At 37.6% G+C, this 17,681-nt stretch overlaps 1 protein-coding gene across 6 annotated transcripts in view; it reads right to left on the bottom strand.

The window, feature by feature from the left end:
* Window positions 1–3: 3 nt before the first annotated feature.
* The window catches only part of loxhd1a (lipoxygenase homology PLAT domains 1a), a 40,200-nt gene continuing 22,522 nt past the window's right edge, over window positions 4–17,681 (bottom strand). For all 6 annotated transcript variants that reach the window (XM_079898397.1, XM_079898398.1, XM_079898396.1 and 3 more), the window contains 21 exons: window positions 17,497–17,630; window positions 15,963–16,114; window positions 15,771–15,875; window positions 15,566–15,694; window positions 14,472–14,636; window positions 12,336–12,517; window positions 11,875–11,991; window positions 9,283–9,445; window positions 9,002–9,153; window positions 8,218–8,427; window positions 7,972–8,098; window positions 7,046–7,251; window positions 6,756–6,941; window positions 6,125–6,252; window positions 5,334–5,451; window positions 5,079–5,256; window positions 4,424–4,609; window positions 4,101–4,271; window positions 3,767–3,905; window positions 1,359–1,514; window positions 4–1,272 (listed from right to left, as the gene is read on the bottom strand). In XM_079898397.1, coding sequence (XP_079754523.1) covers window positions 792–1,272; window positions 1,359–1,514; window positions 3,767–3,905; window positions 4,101–4,271; window positions 4,424–4,609; window positions 5,079–5,256; window positions 5,334–5,451; window positions 6,125–6,252; window positions 6,756–6,941; window positions 7,046–7,251; window positions 7,972–8,098; window positions 8,218–8,427; window positions 9,002–9,153; window positions 9,283–9,445; window positions 11,875–11,991; window positions 12,336–12,517; window positions 14,472–14,636; window positions 15,566–15,694; window positions 15,771–15,875; window positions 15,963–16,114; window positions 17,497–17,630 — 3,585 coding nt within the window. In that variant the 3' untranslated portion in view covers window positions 4–791. The remainder of the gene's footprint in view (window positions 1,273–1,358; window positions 1,515–3,766; window positions 3,906–4,100; window positions 4,272–4,423; window positions 4,610–5,078; window positions 5,257–5,333; window positions 5,452–6,124; window positions 6,253–6,755; window positions 6,942–7,045; window positions 7,252–7,971; window positions 8,099–8,217; window positions 8,428–9,001; window positions 9,154–9,282; window positions 9,446–11,874; window positions 11,992–12,335; window positions 12,518–14,471; window positions 14,637–15,565; window positions 15,695–15,770; window positions 15,876–15,962; window positions 16,115–17,496; window positions 17,631–17,681) is intronic.

The following is a 17,681-nucleotide window of genomic DNA, read 5'->3' as shown; positions in this document are numbered from 1 at the left end:
GAATCAAAAGTGAAGCAGTGGATTCAGGATTGAGTTTTACTGGACAAACCTTGTTGCACACACATGCGCTCCTTACTGCCTCACAGAGGTAAATGTACAAAATAATAACATTAAAAATACAAACAAAAACATATTCTTTCACACATCCATAAAAACTCTTTAGAGGCACATTTGGTGACATGTACTGGAAAGTGGCACTCTGGAAGATAAAAGAGAGACTGGAATGTTCCATTTCAAAGGTTTCCAAAGTTTTCCCAGTGATCTGAGAAGAGCTGAGGGTGAATCTCAAGCAGGCTGAGTGATCATGAAAACAAAATCCTGCTATTTTCTTCAACAATCTGAGCAATGCACATGATCCGAACGCAGAGTGTATTTGATTGGCCAGTTAAAAGTAAAGGTGTAAATACAGTTACTCCTTCAACACCCCTTCATTCATCTTCTCAAACTGTTCCTGAGACAATACTAAAAAAAAATCAGCTGCCATTAAGATGAAGACTGGTTCTTCCAATTCACTTCAGTGGGAACAAAATATATCAGTATTACCTGACATACTCTCAACATCTCAAAATGTTGTTTCTAGATTCTAGATTTTACCAAAAAGAAAAACCCTCATCATTCGCTCACCCTCATGTTGATCCAAAACTCTGACTTCTGATGAAAATGTTTTGTTTTATACAGGTTTGGAACAACATGAGGGTGAGTAAATAATGACAGGATTGTTGATCTGAGAATGTCATGTAATGAAGTGTCATTACTAATACTGACTTAACCACTGATCGGTTGATTAAATGTCAATACTTTGGATAGATCACACGTTTTATCCTCCCATCTGCTTTGTTCTTGTCCAGCCATTTCCCACAAATGAATATCGTCGTCACACCATTGGCCGTGTTCGTAATTTCGATCCTGCTCAGGAGCCAACCGGGACTGAGTCCGGAGTTATCGTGCTCCACACACACTCGGAGCAGGTCGCCCATGTCCAGCAGTTCCAGAATAAACCGGTTGGTCTGGCCGCGCTCGAACAGGTTCCTGAACTTCTGGCAGAGTTGCCTCCGGCCGGAGTCGCCGTTGGAGCCGAAGATGGTGATGAAGACGTTGGCGTCGGTGCCTGAGCCCTTCTCCTCGCCTGTGATAACAATGGCCTCGTATTTTACAGGTTTGAGGCTTTGGGCCTTGCTGGTGAAGCTCTCGATGAATTTAGTGCACTCGAATGTCTGAAACTCGTCTCGTTTTGAGGAAAGAGGGATGGCGGCGTCACATCGGAAGATATACCTGAGTGGAAAAGGACAGGTTAGGGAGAGTAAAGAGCATGCATTTACCAGACAATAACTCAGAACACTGCTCTTAAAATCACTCACTTATTGCCTAGCTCCGTCTCTGTGACAACAACCTCCTCCACGAACCAGGAGGCTTCAACTTTGACTTTCTTGCCATCTTTAGGGATGTGTCCCAGACAGATACTAGCGATGTCTCCCAACTCCTTGGAGGAGAACTCAAAGCGGTCTGAAGCGCCTCTGAAATCACACATTACACAGAATGACGCATGTAAACCAATGAAAACATAGCAAATCCATGGGGAACCGCAAATCCGAGGAGGGGGGGTACTTATTTATTTACTCATTTATTTAATACATTTTATCACGGAAATGACACGTGCAAAATCTTAATCGCTGTCCATCATCTCGCAAGCAATTGTTGAAAGAAATTTATCGCACAATATTTGAAATATTTCCATTTTAAACCATGAAGGAGAGCCAGTGGATATCACACAAGCAATGTGCAAACTTTGCTCTAGAGTTACGACGGTGAAGAAGTCTCAAACCCCAGTCCATTATTCACTACAGAAAGTGAAATGTAGCATAGATAAATTACCCGTAGCAGATCTATACAGGTGGAGCTGGGGAGGGTGGAGGGTTTCTGAAAGCCTACTGCGCTGCTACAGCAAATACTGTACAAGTATTTGAAGGTTAATAACTGATACAGCAGGAACCAATCAGCTGTGCCCTATAGAGAATCATGTGACTGCAAGCAGGTTGAGTTAAGGACCTATTAGCCTGTGCCATAGAGTTTCATGACAGAACTTTGTATTTGAAATATTTGGAAATAATATTATAAATGCAAACATTCACTCTTACTCAAAATTCTATGCCAAATATGACTCCGTTAATGTTTCTTGTCTTGTCATATTTAATTAGAAATTACGAGTCCGGAAAATGATATATTTTTTTTTTAACTCAAAATGGCAAAGTAGAGTAGATTGTATCAGAGGTGGACCAGCCTAAAAATATAAACTGAGACACACAGAGAGCGATACTACGAAGCCCCTAAAGGGACATGGTGAAGAAAACAAATATGAGATGGGAGGAAAAATTATGTCAATGCTTTTGCGTTCTACCGAGAAACTTTGCATTCACTCGCAGAGAACACAACATTTTTGCGAGCGAATGCAAAGTTTCTCGGGGACAGTTTCTCCCAGCACCATGTCCACTTAGGGGCTCCGTACATGTGCAGTACAGATACCGAGCAGCATCAAGAAAATCAAATATTGGGGACGTGTCTATTGATAGGCTACTGTGTTCATCTAAACAGCATACACTGTCTTTTTATTCAAGAGTTAAATCTCCCTCCATTACAAAAATGTCATGTAATTCTTATTTTAGACATTCCAGAAGGCAGTAAAATCAGGAAATGGCAAAGGTGTCAAGTAACGAAGTACAAATACTTTGTTACCTTACTTAAGTAGAAATTTGGGGTATCTATACTTTACTGGAGTAATTATTTTTCAGACGACTTTTTACTTCTACTCCTTACATTTTGACGCAATTATCTGTACTTTCTACTCCTTACATTTTAAAAATAGCCTCGTTACTCCTATTTAATTTCGGCTTGTTTTCATTCCGGCTTGTCGTCGTTAAAAAAAAATTAAAAATTGGCCAATTACACAAACGGTTTAGATCTGACTCCCGCCTCCTGAATACACATCGCTAAACTGATTGGCTTTGTGGTGTCTTTCTAACTTGTGAGAGGCTGTAGTCACATTTGGTTGTGCGCAGCGCCTAAAGTCCGCCGAAGGAAACCTAGATGCGGTAAGCGAGGGAGAAAGCGGGGCAAATCGCGTCAAATATTGACTCAGAGAGAGAGAGATTTTTTTTTCCTTACATTACTTTTACTTTTATACTTTAAGTATTTTTGAAACAAGTACTTTTATACTTTTACTTGAGTAAAAAGCTTGAGTTGATACTTCAACTTCTACAGAAGTCTTTTTAAACCCTAGTGTCTATACTTCTACCTGAGTAATGAATGTGAATACTTTTGACACCTCTGGGAAATGGCCAACATCGCGGCTGTACACTGCAAAAAGCTTATAATAACACAAAAAGTATAGCTTATCATTGCAGAGCTGTAGTTTTAACGGTATGTATCACTACTCTGTAACTGGAACCATTCCTACCAATATTCTGTTCGTTCTGATTTTGTAATACATGATTTGGGTAAATTTTCATCCATTTCACCTCTCAATCACTACTTGTTCTTGTATATAAGATATAAAATATAAAATAAAGAAAGCTACAAAAATAAACAATTAAAAATAATTCCAAAGTGGTGATTTGGGGCCCCCTAGAGTCCTGGCTCATATTCCTGGCATACAAGTCGAGTCACCTTTATTTATATAGCGCTTTGTACAATACAGATTGTTTCAAAGCAGCTTTACAGTGATAACAGGAACATAACGCACCCGCATCCCGTCACCTATGTGTACACCTACCGTAAAAAACGCTTCTTCTTAGTCGAGTTCTCCATTACAAATTCTTTGGAACGTCCTTTCTTCCCTTCTAGAACGATCCATGCGTTCTCTTTGGTTTCAGCATCATCTGTATCTGCTGTCTTGACCACGATCTCATATTCTGTATGAGGCAGAAAGCAAAACACATGGCAAATTTTGGGGTCAGTAAGATTTTTTTTATGTTTTTGAAAGAAGCCTCCTCTGCTATATTACATTTTAAAATGTAATATACCTTTATGTAAAAAAAAAAAAATCTAATCTCAAACAGTTTTTAAGCTACATTTGTATGGAGATACATATAGACTGTCTGTCTCACTGGTTTTTTCATCGAAATCCACAGCATCACTGTTGGCACACGCCAGCTCTCTCATTATCTGTCCATCATCCTCTTTCTTGGCGAGCCAGCGGTCACATTGGAAACGAAACTTCTTATCCATGATGTCATCATGCACTTCCACATACTCCAGGTGCCAACCAGGAGCCAGACCTGCCAACGCAAACACACACATATACTAGTTTTGAGCATATAAACCTATAAAGGTTTTATGACAGACCTACCCTGAGATGAACTGGCTAAATTGCTCATCACTAATTTCATTGGCTCATTAGTGTTTGTGCTGAGCGCTCTGATTGGCCTACCTGAGTTGTCATGCCAAATGCGCACTTTCGAGAGCTCGCCCAAGCTGAGGATGTCTGGGAAACGGAATGTGTCCATCTGTTTGCGTTCAAACTTGTTGGTTTTGTTGCTTTCTTTCAAAGCTAGCGTTCCAGTGTCACCATTCTCGCCGAAAATAATCATCCACACGTTAGCATCGGTTCCAGCCGCTAAAAAAACAACCACCAATCATAGGTTACAATCTATCTGTGACTATAAAAACAACCAATCAAGCCTTTAACAGTATGAAAAGTGTTTCAGGGTGTGCTCACACTTGCAGTTCGGTTCTCTGGGTTCTTTTGGTCTGGACCAAAAAAGAAAATGATACATTTAGAAAAAGCTTGAGCATTCTGTCCTTTTTTTGGGTCGCATCTTCCTGTTATTTGTTCGTTGTGATGTCTTTGGTCCGTGTTGCCTTCATATTTAAGTCTAGCCACACCAGAGTTCTTGAGACTCATCTTTTCAGCGGTCTCAGTCCGGTTGTTCGGCGCCAGGGTTCAGATGGCAGCGTTCACACTTATTCAAACGAACCGCACTAACAGAGCAATCGCACCAGAGTTCGTTTTTTAATCGAACCAAACATGCCAAGTGTGAACAAACCCTCAAAATAGTTGCAGACCGTTATGAGGAATTTCGTACCAGATGAATCGCTGGTCTTCACAGAAACGGTGTAGATGGTGAGCTCCACCATTTCCTCATCATCAATCACGGCAGACATTTCACATATGAGGGTTCGCCTGGGCCCGTATGAGCGAGACAGCCAATCCTCGTACGTAAATAACGCCACTTCATTCGTCTGCAGGTTGTGCAGTTCAACCTACATAGATGCGCACATTAATACGCTCAAAGGCTTTGGAAGTTACAGTGTACTGTATGTATCCTTCTCTTACAAACCTTGTCCAGGAACCAGTCGGGTCTGCTTCCAGAACCATCTATACGCACTCTCAGCTTCCTCAATGGAGCGATATCCTCAATCTCCAGATTGAATGTGTCCTTCTGCCCTCGCTCAAACCTGCACACACACACACACACACACACACACATTAAACATACAAAATTAGACCGTTTAAACATATATGTGACCCTGGATCACAAAACCAGTCATAATTCGCACGGGTATATTTGTGGCAATAGTCAACAATACATTGTATGGGTCAAAATTATCGATTTTTCCTTTATGCCAAAAATCATTAGGATATTAAGTAAAGATCATGTTCCATGAAGATATTTTGTAAATGTCCTACCGTAAATATATAAAACATTTATTTTTGTGAGTGAATGCAGCGCAATCTCGAACATAAATGGACAACTTTAAAGGCGATTTTCTCAATGTTTCGATTTTTTGGCACCCTCAGATTCCAGATTTTCAAATAGTTGAAACAAACCATACATCAATGGAAAGCTTATTTATCCAGTTTTCATATGATGTATAATTCTCAATTTCAAAATTGTGACCCATGTGACTGGTTTTGTGGTCCAGGGTCACATATAATCATAATGTTTAGGAGACTCTGGTAACCTATTTGCTAATAGTTACATTCTAATTTCCTTCTATTTTCATAAATATTATAATAATTTCAGCTCAAATCAATATTTTTGCTAAATAAAACGCATAAAACTTTATCTTGCACTAATTACCAGCTGACTGTACACTTGTGTTTCTTTGTGTGCGTGTACATACATACCTGTCCTCTAATTTTGGCAGCAGAATTTCCTCTGATGTGCCGTAGACTCCAAACACAGTTATATAGATCTGTGTGTCTGTTCCCGCATGCTGGACATCTCCTGTTATCACGGTTACCTCATAGATAACCTTGGAGAAAAAGACCTTTCATGAAGTACTGTAAACGAAGTTTGGGGTCAGTAAGATTTAAAAAAAAATATATATATATATAATACTTAAAGACACATTAAATGTTACAAAAGATTTATATTTCAAATAAATGCTGTTTTTTATGTTTGCATGTATGTATCAAAGTTTCCACAAAAATATTTAGCACAACTGTTTTCAACATTGATAATCAGAAATGTTTCTTGAGCATCAAATCATCATATTAGAATGATTTCTGAAGGATCATGTGACGCTGAAGACTGGAGTAATGATGCTGAAAATCCAGCTTTGATCACAGGAATAAATTACATTTCAAATTATATTGAAATAGAAAAGTTATTTTAGATTGTAATAAAATTTCTGTTTTAACTGCTGATCAAATATTTACAGCCTAACATTAAAAGAAATCTTACCAACCCCAAAGTTTTGAACGGTAGTGTATACTGTAATCACCTTACATGAGCTATTGAAATGAAACGGTGTACCTTCTGTGGGATGTTGACCGTTTCTGCATCCTGCACTTTTAGGAAGCGGGCAGTGAGTCCGTCTCCTCTGTCTTTGGCCAACCAGCATTTACAACGGAACACGTATCGCACTGCTTTAGTCGGCACCTCGACGGACAACTCGTCCACTAACCAGCAGCTCTCAGGGGTCGCCCCATCGTGACCCAACTACACACAACACAAACCACCAATCTGACATCGACAGTATCTATACGTGCTGTACAACAAGCTTATGACATACAAAACTGCAGAATCTGTGTGTGTTTCCTCACTTGCACTGTCTTGATCTCGCCAACATCAGATCCATAACAGGTGAAGTAATCCAGGGATCCAGGCAGGAATGCATTCTTCCCGTCTAAGTCGAGCCATAGGCGGTCTGTCCTCTTGTTCTTCTTTCCTATGATGATGACGTACGCTCGGCTACTCGTCCCAGCATCCCGATCTGAACCCGTTGTCACCGAGAAGTGGTAGGGGATCACTACACACACACACACACACACAACATTTTTTTTTTTCCCTCAAATTAAATTCAAATAGAAAATAATGGAGTTTAATCATGAAAAAAAACTTGCTTCCACAATTCAGTTATGGGTGGTTGGCATTGCATTGCATTGCATTAAATTGCATTAAATTAAATTAAATTGAATTGCATTAAATTAAATTAAATTAAATTGCATTAAATTAAATTAAATTAAATTTAATTAAATTTAATTTAATAGAATGCAATTTAATTAATTTAATTTAATTAAAATACATTAAATTAAATAATTAAATTTAATTAAATCGAATTAAGTCAGGTCAAATTAAATTAAAATAAGTTGCAAGTTAAGTTAAATTAAATCTATTTTAATTTAATGCAATTCATTGCAATTTAATTTAATATAATGCAATTTCATAAATTTAATTAAATTAAAATACATTCAATAAATTAAAATAAGTTGCAATTTAAGTTAAATTAAATTAAAAATAATTTAACAGAATATTTAAATTGGTATGTTGAATAAATAATAACGATTAATAAAAATTATGATTAAATATTTCAGATTCTGCTCAATTCAAAGGGCAAAAAAATGAAATGTCATTTCACTCAAGTTGTTACGCTGATAATATCATTTGTAATGAACCATTTTAACTGGTGGTCTCAGAATTTTGAATCCCACTGAATGTTCTGGAGTGGGACTCAATACGATGTACGTACGTGATCCTTCCTCTTCTTCGTCATCTTCCCCTGAATGCCGTTTCTTGTTTTTCTTGTTCATGTTGCTGTCGAAATTTGTCACTTTTTTAATTGGACAGAAGGCGGTCTCTCGCTCTCCCTCATACCCCTACATACACACACAGAGAATATGTAGATGCACTCTGGACTAGTCCTGTAACTAGACTGAAACCCAACATTGTTAACGCATGCATGCATGGGCGCACGCATGCACACACGCAGGCAGACCTTAACGTAGAACACCCTGTCGATCCGTTTGTCCTCCCTCTTTCTCGAGAGCCATCGCTCACACAAAAACAGAAACACTTCCTCTGTGTCTGTGTCCGCCACTTCCACCTGGTCCAGGTACCAATCAGCACTCAGCATGCTGTTGTCATGGCGAATGCGGATCTTGAACACCTGGCCCAGATCCACTGCCTCCAAAGTGAACGTATCCACCTGGCCAATCAGAAGCAGTCGTTATCAGCAGCCAATCAGAGGGAAAAGTTTGAGGTCAGTAGTTTTATACAGCAAGGATGCATTAAATTGATCAAAAGTGACAAAGAAATATTATTTCATTTTTCTTGAGCAACAAATCAGCATGTTAGGATGTGAAAATTCAGCTTTACATCACAGGAATAAATTACATTTGAAAACATATTCAAATAGAAAACAGTTGTTTTAAATTGTGATAATATTTCACAATATTGCTGTTTTGTCTGCATTTTTTATCAAATAAATGCAACCTTGCTGAGCAGAAGAGACTTTCAAAAACATTTAAATAAATATTACCGGCCACAAACGTTTGAATGGTGGTTTTAAATGATGTATTTGTTCATTAGTGTGAGTTAGATTTCATGAGGTAAAAATGTCTGAAGATGTTCTCACATGGATAATAAAACATGACAAACTTTGAGGACATTGCCAGGAAATAGCTTCATAAAGGTCCAAATTGTACCTAAAATGAAGAAGCATTAGGATGATGTCCTCATAAAGACAGAAATAAGTGTGTATTTGTGTGTGTGTGTCTCACCGATCCTCTCTCAAACTTGTTGGTGTTCTCAGACTTGCTGAGTTTGCGTTCTCCAGTGTCGCCCATGTCTCCGTAAAGAGTGATGAACACGTTTGCATCAGTGCCCGCTCCATACACATCCCCTGTGGTTACGGTCACTGTATATGTGTGTACTGCAACACACACATGCAAAATCATTCCTGCAGCTCAAACAGTAGAGCATGGCATTAGCGAAGTTAAGGTCATGGGTTTCATGCCCATTGACGAAGTGCATGAATTGAAAAACGTATAGTCCGACTCACTCTCCAGCGCGTCGTCCACCTCCGTCTCGATGACTTTGAGGGTTCCGTCTCGTGAAAGCTTCTCCACGATGATGTCAGACGGCACCAGCTCTCGAATGGTCTCGCCGTCCTCCTCCGAGCGAGCCAGCCATCCCTCACACGGGAATATTGCCGTCTCAGAGCCCTGCATGTACACACACATTATTCAGTCTTGGATTGTTGAATATTAGTCTTTTCCTTTAGGTTTTATTAGAGGAAATTAGCATTTATTCAAGGGTTAAATGTTTCATTTTTTCACTTTATCCTATTCTTGCTTAAAATGTAAGCCTACATAAATTCTGCGTCAGTGTCGTTATTACAACATTCTTATGTTTGTTTGAGTGCTTGTTATCTGAGTCCTATGATACGAGTCTGGGCTGCATGTTGACCAGTTTAGTTAAACAATGGGATAGTTTCAAATTTCAGTAAAATAATCACATCAAAAATCTAATCAAATATTAAAATCCATCAGACAGGCAATGTAAAGAAAAGCAGGTTACACTTTATTTTAAGGTGTCACTGTTACAGTGTAATTATATATTTAAGTACTGAGTAATATTAAGCAACTACATGTACAGTGCTATGCATAAGTTTAGACACCCATGCTAAAGTTGACTAAAAAGAGGAATAAAAAATCATCTTTTGGAAATTGAACTTAATGCCTTAATTAAAAAAATGTCACCATACCTAGAGATTGGCATGGTTTTATTTCAGTTAGCCTAATAGCTAGTTTGATTTGCATTGAGAGATGATCTTATGGAAAGTACTCCATGCCAATCTCTAGCTATGGTGAAGGCTATGTGATGATGTGGGGCTATTTTAATTCCAAAGGCCAAGGGAACTTTATCAGGATGCATAGTATCCTGGATCCATGAAGTAACTGGCCTTTAAAAATAAAAATCTGCCTGCCTCTATGGGAATTTAACATAGGGGTGTCCAGACTTATGCACCCTGTATTTTAAGGAAGAACATTTATTTATTTACGATACATTATTCATTCACAAAGAAAATTGGTGTCCTTAAAGGTTGGATTTTTCCTAATTTTTTAACTTAAGGCATTAAGTTCAATTTCCAAAAGATGATTTTTTATTCCTCTTTTTAGTCAACTTTAGCATGGGTGTCTAAACTTATGCATAGCACTGTACTTACTATAGGGTTAGGGTAGGATTAGGGTTTGGTTGTGGGTTAGTTGCATGTAATTATGCATAATTTACTGTTATTACTATGGGAAGTACATGTAACATATGTAACAAGGACACTAAAATAAGGTGTTACCAAAAAGCATATAATATGCACTACTGTTCAAATGTTTGGGGTTGGTAACATTTTTCAATTAAACATTTTTAATGAAGTGACAATTTAATGCAAAAATAACAAAAATGAAACAGACACATATTCATATGGACATAAATAAACCTTCATTTTCATTAAGCATGCGTTAACCCTAAATTAATTCATTATAAATGCACAATGCCTCATTTTTGCCAAGTTTTAAGGTTTGCCCTTCAAATATGTTTTACAATACAATTACGGTTCAGAAGTTTGGGGGGTCAAGAAGGTTTCTTTATTGTTTTCTCTTTATTGTAGTCTCTCATGATCACCAAGGCTGTATTTATTGGATCACAAATAACAGTAAAAGAGGAATATTATGAAATATTATTACAATTTAAATAACTGTTACTACTGTAATTTATTTTAAAATGTAATTTATTCCTGTGATCAAAGCTGAATTTTTAGCATCATTACTCCAGTCTTCAGTGTCACATGATCCTTCAGAAATCATTCATTTATTATTATTATTAATGTTGAAAACAGATGTGCTGCTTCATATTTTCGTGGAAACCGTGGCCATTTTATTTCAGGATTCTTTTAAGAAAAGAAAGTTCAAAAGAATAGCATTTATTTGAAATAGAAATCGTTTGTAATATTATAAATGTTTTCACTTTTGATCAATTAAACGCATTGTTTCTGAGTAAAAGTCTTAATTTCGTCTTTTGAGCAGTAGTGTAAACGCACAGTTTCTGCAGGTGGACGTGTGTGTTGATATCAGGTGGTGTGATGTGCTTGACGGCACTACAGCGTTTCACTCTTCTACTGTACACAGATAGCGCTGGAGTGGAGCGACAGGTCAGAGAAGATTAGTCACTGGAACTAATTATACACAGAGCAGATGTGGGTCAATGAAATGGGTGTACGACGGACAGTGGAGAGGAAAAGAAGGTTTTCCACGGCCAGACGGGAACATTCTAGACTCAACCTAGTTACACGCTGCCAGAATTAAGACCAATGTACAGTATCTAGTCCACAGTGTAGCTTAGTCTGGCCAAAATTTAGCCAGGAGGGGAACGTCTGACCAACATGTGAAAGGATCAACCACAGTTTGCTGATTTCTGGGACATTTAGGGAGCTGAAATTGGCAGGATATGCTATTTGGATCTCTTGAAAGTCTTTCCAAAAATGCTGTAGGCTAAGATTAGACAAAACTGCATTTCAAGAAGTCTGTCACATTGAACTGTACAGGAGATGCAGATTTGTACAAGTTTAATAAAGTATGGAACAAAAAAAGCTTGATACCTTCCCTTTCCGGAGCAGTCTGCGAATTTCCACACGGTCTAAATGCCAGCCAGGATTCACCCCACGATTATCGTGACCGATGCGGATTTTCTCAATGATATCTCCGATGTCCTCCAACTGCAGAAGCCCAGAATCATCATCATCATCATCATCATCATCATCATCATTGTTGTCAGTGTAAGCCCGTCTTTGAATTATTAATAGAAAAGTGAAAAGTTAAGATGAAAAGACCAGCTAAGACCAAGACGAATTTCGTCCAGGCTGGTTTATGCCAGTTTGTACTGGTCTGGTGTTGGTTCAGCAACAAAACTTCACCAGCAAAACTTAGCAAATGAAGCAGGTTTGTTTGTTTTTTAATGCCAGCCAGGTTTTTGAAGCAGGGCGAATAGCAATGTTTTTCAAACACGCTAGCTTTCATGACCAGCACAGATATGACTTCAGACTTCCGTCTCCTCATTTACCTCTACTATGAACATGTCCTCCGCCCCTCGTTCAAAATACATCTTCCTCTCTCTCTTATTGACGCAGAGAGATTTCTGAGACGAACACACTCCATTCTGCCCGTACAGAATGATGAAGACGTCTGCGTCTGTTCCCGCAGCAAATACATCACTGGTGAAGATTTTAATCTCATAGGGAACAACTGCAACACACAAGAGAAATGCACATTAATCACAAACGGTCCGTGTAGGTCTGTCTATGACAATGATGAGGCACAAATAAATATATATATATATATATATATATTTTTTTTTTTTTTTTTTTTTTTTTTTTAGGATACAGCTGTACATTGACATATGAGTTTCTAGTTTAAGGGTATCTGTATATGTCTGATTTTGACTTAATTATACTTTCGGGGACAAAACTGCAAAAATAAACTGTCCCCAGAAGTTAGCAAATGCTTTAAAAACTCCTTTTAGAGATATAATCTCCCCAAAACATACAAAATAAGGGTTTTAATCACTTCTAAAAACACTAAATTTTGTTTAGACTTAGAGTTATTATTGTTGACTTAAACTATTGAAATCAAGCTAAAATAAAATCTAAATATTAGATGAAAAATTTGAACTTAAAAAATAAAAAAATCATCTAAGTGAAATAAAATAATTTGAAGTTGAAGAACTTTTTTTTTAGTTTTAGAAACTAAAACTGAAATAAAATACATTTTCTGTAAGTAAAATACAAAATGAACACTAATAAAAATAACAAAAGCACATGATTTCACTCTTTTAACTTTAGTTAGTGTGTAATGTTGCTGTATGAGCATAAACAACATCTGCAAAGTTACAACGCTCAAAGTTCAATGCAAAGGGAGAAATTTTCTTTTACAGAAATCACGTTTTTTTTCTCGTTTTCTTTTTTTTTTTGCACTTTTGACTTTACAACTTTGCAGACTGCTTACATTCACAGACAGCTATTACACACTGCATGAAAGGTAATATTTGAAAAAAACACAATAGGGGCATTTTAAGAGCAAAAAAGTAATTGAAATGTTTCCATTTAGGTCATGGATGTCCAATCCTGCTCCTGGAGGGCCACTGTCCTGCAGAGTTTAGCTCCAACCCCAATTAAACACACCTGAACCAGATAATCAAGGTCTTAGGCATTCTAGAAACTTCCAGGTAGGTGTGTTGAGGCAGACTAGAGCTAAACTCTGCAGGACAGTGGCCCTCCAGGACTGAGTTTGGACACCCCTGATTTAGGTTAAAGGGATAGTTCACTTTGAAATTAAATTTTGGTATGTTTTAGCTTACCTCAAGGGCATCCAAGATGTAGGTGTCTTTTTTTCCGCAGTAGTTTCAATTTTGATATTTTTAGGTCAAACCGTTCTTGTCTGACAGTCATATCATGCAGGTCTATGGTCACTGTCTCAAAGAGCATGCACAGAGTCCAAATTAAATCATCCTGGTGTGTGACGTGTGCGCAGACTGGTGCATAGATATATACACTAGATGTCGCCTTGGCTACGGCAGTTCATTGGAACGAATGTCTTTAATGCGACATCTAGTGTATATATCTATGCACCAGTCTGCGCACACGTCACACACCAGGATGCGCGCGTGCCCTCAGATCACTTGGACGTGGCTGTGTTACAAGAGGTAAAAACGATATAAATACTGTTCGTTTTCTCACACAAACCTCTCGTTTCGTGTCTTAGGCCATCAATGTGTACTTACGATGGGGAATTGTTTAATTTGGACGATGGGGAATTGTTTTAATTTGGACTCTGTGCATGCTCTTTGAGACAGTGACCACAGACCTGCATTATCTGACTGACAGACAAGAACGGTTTGACCTAAAAATATCAAAATTGAAACTACTGTGGAAAAAAAGACACCTACATCTTGGATGCCCTTGAGGTAAGCTAAAACATACCAAAATTTAATTTCAAAGTGAACTATCCCTTTAACAAGTGTTTGTTTTTACTACAAGTGAGTTAAATCTGATAAAATCCTCCCGTTGAAAACATCCTCAAAGATAAAATGATTAATACATAAAGTAAACAAGGTTTAGTATTAGTCTGTAATCATTATAATTAGCTTTGTAAAACATCTGTAGAGCATAGCTATACAGTCGTGTGTAGGTGTGTGTCATACAGGGAGTGTAGAGGTGTGTCTGCAGTTCATTAGGGTACAGGTCTCTGACAATGGCACCATCATCTTCTCCTTTATCCAGCCAGCGGCCACAGGGAAACCGCAGGAGCTGACCCAGAGACGGAGCATCGATCTCCACCCAGTCCAGAAACCAGCCTGGAGACCCACCTGAGAACCCCCCACACACACACACACACACACACACACACAAACAAACAAACACGTACAGTATACATCCACAGAGACACATGCACACATGTACATACACACATGTACACTGTAAGTAATTGTCTGTAGGATTTACACCAATGCTACTGGAGATTCAGAAGAGAGCCACTGATATAAATGAAGTGACATTATCCCAAATGAAGTGACAAAAACGACAAAGGCATAAATGACAAAGGAACACAGATTTATACAGACATAAATTTACCTTAATTTTCGTTATGCATGTGTAAACCTTAATGAATTCATTAATGCATGCACAAAAGATCATTTTTGCCAAATGCATGTTTACTTTTTTATCAAGTTTTAAAATGTTCCCCTTTAAATATATATTTTACAATACAAGGAAACACATTTATGTCATTTTACACTACCGTTCAAAAGTTTGGGGTTGGTTAGGTTTCTTTATTGTTTTGGAAAGTCTCTTCTGTTCACAAAGGCCGCATTTAATTTGATCAAAAATACAGTAGAAACAGTAATATTGTGAAATATTTTTACAATTTAAAATAAATGTTTTCTATTTGAATATATATATATATATATATATATATATATATATATATATATATATATATATATATATATATATATATAAAAATGTAATTTATTCCTGTGATCAAAGCTGAATTTTGAGCATCATTACTCCAGTCTTCTGTGTCACATGATCCTTCAGAAATCATTAGGGCCTGAGCACCAGTGTACAGTGTAAACACACAAACGAGCACACGCACACACGTCAGTCATCAGTGCACAGATTTGAACTCGACCAATCCTCAACTGCATCTACTGAATGTAGATTCAGTGTATTTGTGTTTTCAATAACTTAAGCGTTAATAGAGTGATATTTGCTGTGAGTGTGTGCATGTGTGTACCTGCGTTGTCGTGTCCGATGCGGATTCTCTTGAGTTTTCCGATGTCCACAGCCTCAATGGTGAACTCATCAATTAATCCCAACTCAAACTTGTTCTTATAGTTCTTAGAGGCCTTTAGATTAATGATACCTGACACAAACACAAACACACTTTTCTGAAGCTGAAGGGCTATTAGTACTGAAGAAATGCAATGTTTCCAGGTTACCTGTGTCATCTTTGGTTCCGTAAAGAATGGCAAAAACATTTGCATCTGTCCCGGCGTTCTTCTTCTCCCCTGTTTTTACTCTCATTGTGAACGTGGTTGACATGGCTACACACACACACATACAATCAATGCATAAATGCTATGAACAAATACTAATAGGTTAAAGCAGAATGCTTGTTTAACATTCAAAACCTTTCTGCTCTAGTCCAAGTTGAGCAGGCGACGACTCCTCTTCTTCATCTTCTTCCCTCTTCATGAAAGCTTCATCCACAGGCACTAACTCACGGCACAGCTGCCCGTCGTCTTCGTCGACTGCCAACCAGCGCTGACACGGGAAAAAATACCTGAACACACACAAACACAGTCAACACAACCCATGGGAAAGAGAAATCACAAATGAGATGTGTTTAATGTCTCAATTGTTTCTCCATACACAGTAATGAGATTAAATTGAGCAAATTGAGACTTAAGGATAACATTTTTTCATCTGAGGAAAAAAAAGATCTCAGTAACAGAGATAACTAAAACTAAAACTAACTCTAAAACTAAAACCATAAAAAATAATTACTGGAAATAAAAGAAACATGAACTTAAATAAATGTAATATTTTATTTGGTGGTTGCCAATGCACCATTTATCATTTTCCTTAGTTTAACCTCATTTTGACCCGGAATTAATTTTCTTTTTCCAGAAAATGTTAGTTAATGTTATTGTATTGGACTAAAACTTACTGACTTCGCTCACATAGGGGGGATAACTACTTCCCAAAATAATTGTTGTACTTTTAGGGATTTTTTTCCCACCTTGTTACACGGTCAAAGATGATCAGCCAACAAAACATAGCTTATAAATCTCTCGTTATGCTAATATTATCCCCAAATATTGGATTCAATCTTTTTGTCAATTTCTTTTCTTTCAATCAGGGCAGGAGTTGCATTTCTTTTTGGAACTGACTGATTGTAGGCCTCATTGATCTGAGCTTCTGCACCTCAGTTTTTGAGTGAAAAAAGCAGTATTTCTAGACAATTTTGTCAATATTCAATAAATATGAAAGAAATTGCAGTTTATCACACTAGTGTGCTTTAATGTTTAACCAGGAAGTTTGTTTCGAAATGCTTTTACACTTGTCACAGTCACAGTCACACTTGTGGTGTTCCAAAGTATAATATATATTACATGTATATGTAATAAACACAACATAGTATATTAATGATACTAAAATAACACTGCTCAGTGAAGATCTAAACAATGTCTCAAAGTATGCTTAGGTTTGCTTGATACCAAAGTATGCAGCAATCAGCAATCTCAATATGAACCCAAGATTGATAGATCTGAAATGGTAACCACATTAATTGTATAGCTCTCTACTATTACTGTGCATCAAAAATGTACTCATCTGCATCTATTTTCATTCCTCCTGAGGCATTTTACAAGAAACATCTGAGACAAAGTTGATACTTAAATTAGACATAACTGAGAATACATTAAGGCCCGGTTCCATAGACAGGGATTAGACTAAGCCAGGATTAGGCCTTAGTTCAATTAGGGCATTAAATAGCTTTTATAAACATGCCCTAGAAAAAAACATTACTTTAACACTGACTTATTTTAAGATCTATCAAACAAGTGGCTTTGAGTTAAAACAGCTCAGACATGCATTTTAGTCTGGGACTAGTCTTGTGTTTTGAGCCGAGGGAATGTGTTTTGAGATGTGCATGACACTTACATGGTTTCATCTTTTGTATCAAAGATCTCGACGCGGTCCAGGTACCACGCAGCATTCGCCTGCTTGTTGTCATGACGAATCCTCAGTTTCTTCAGCTGCCCCAGATCCATCCCAGTGATCGTGAACACGTCCTCCTGAAAATGATCCACATTCAGTTGCATTCTGTACATGTTTGAATGTGTGTG

The sequence above is a fragment of the Squalius cephalus genome, assembly GCF_949319135.1.
Source record: "Squalius cephalus genome assembly, chromosome: 17".
NCBI lineage: Eukaryota > Metazoa > Chordata > Actinopteri > Cypriniformes > Leuciscidae > Squalius > Squalius cephalus.
This window is presented reverse-complemented; position numbering and strand designations above follow the sequence as displayed.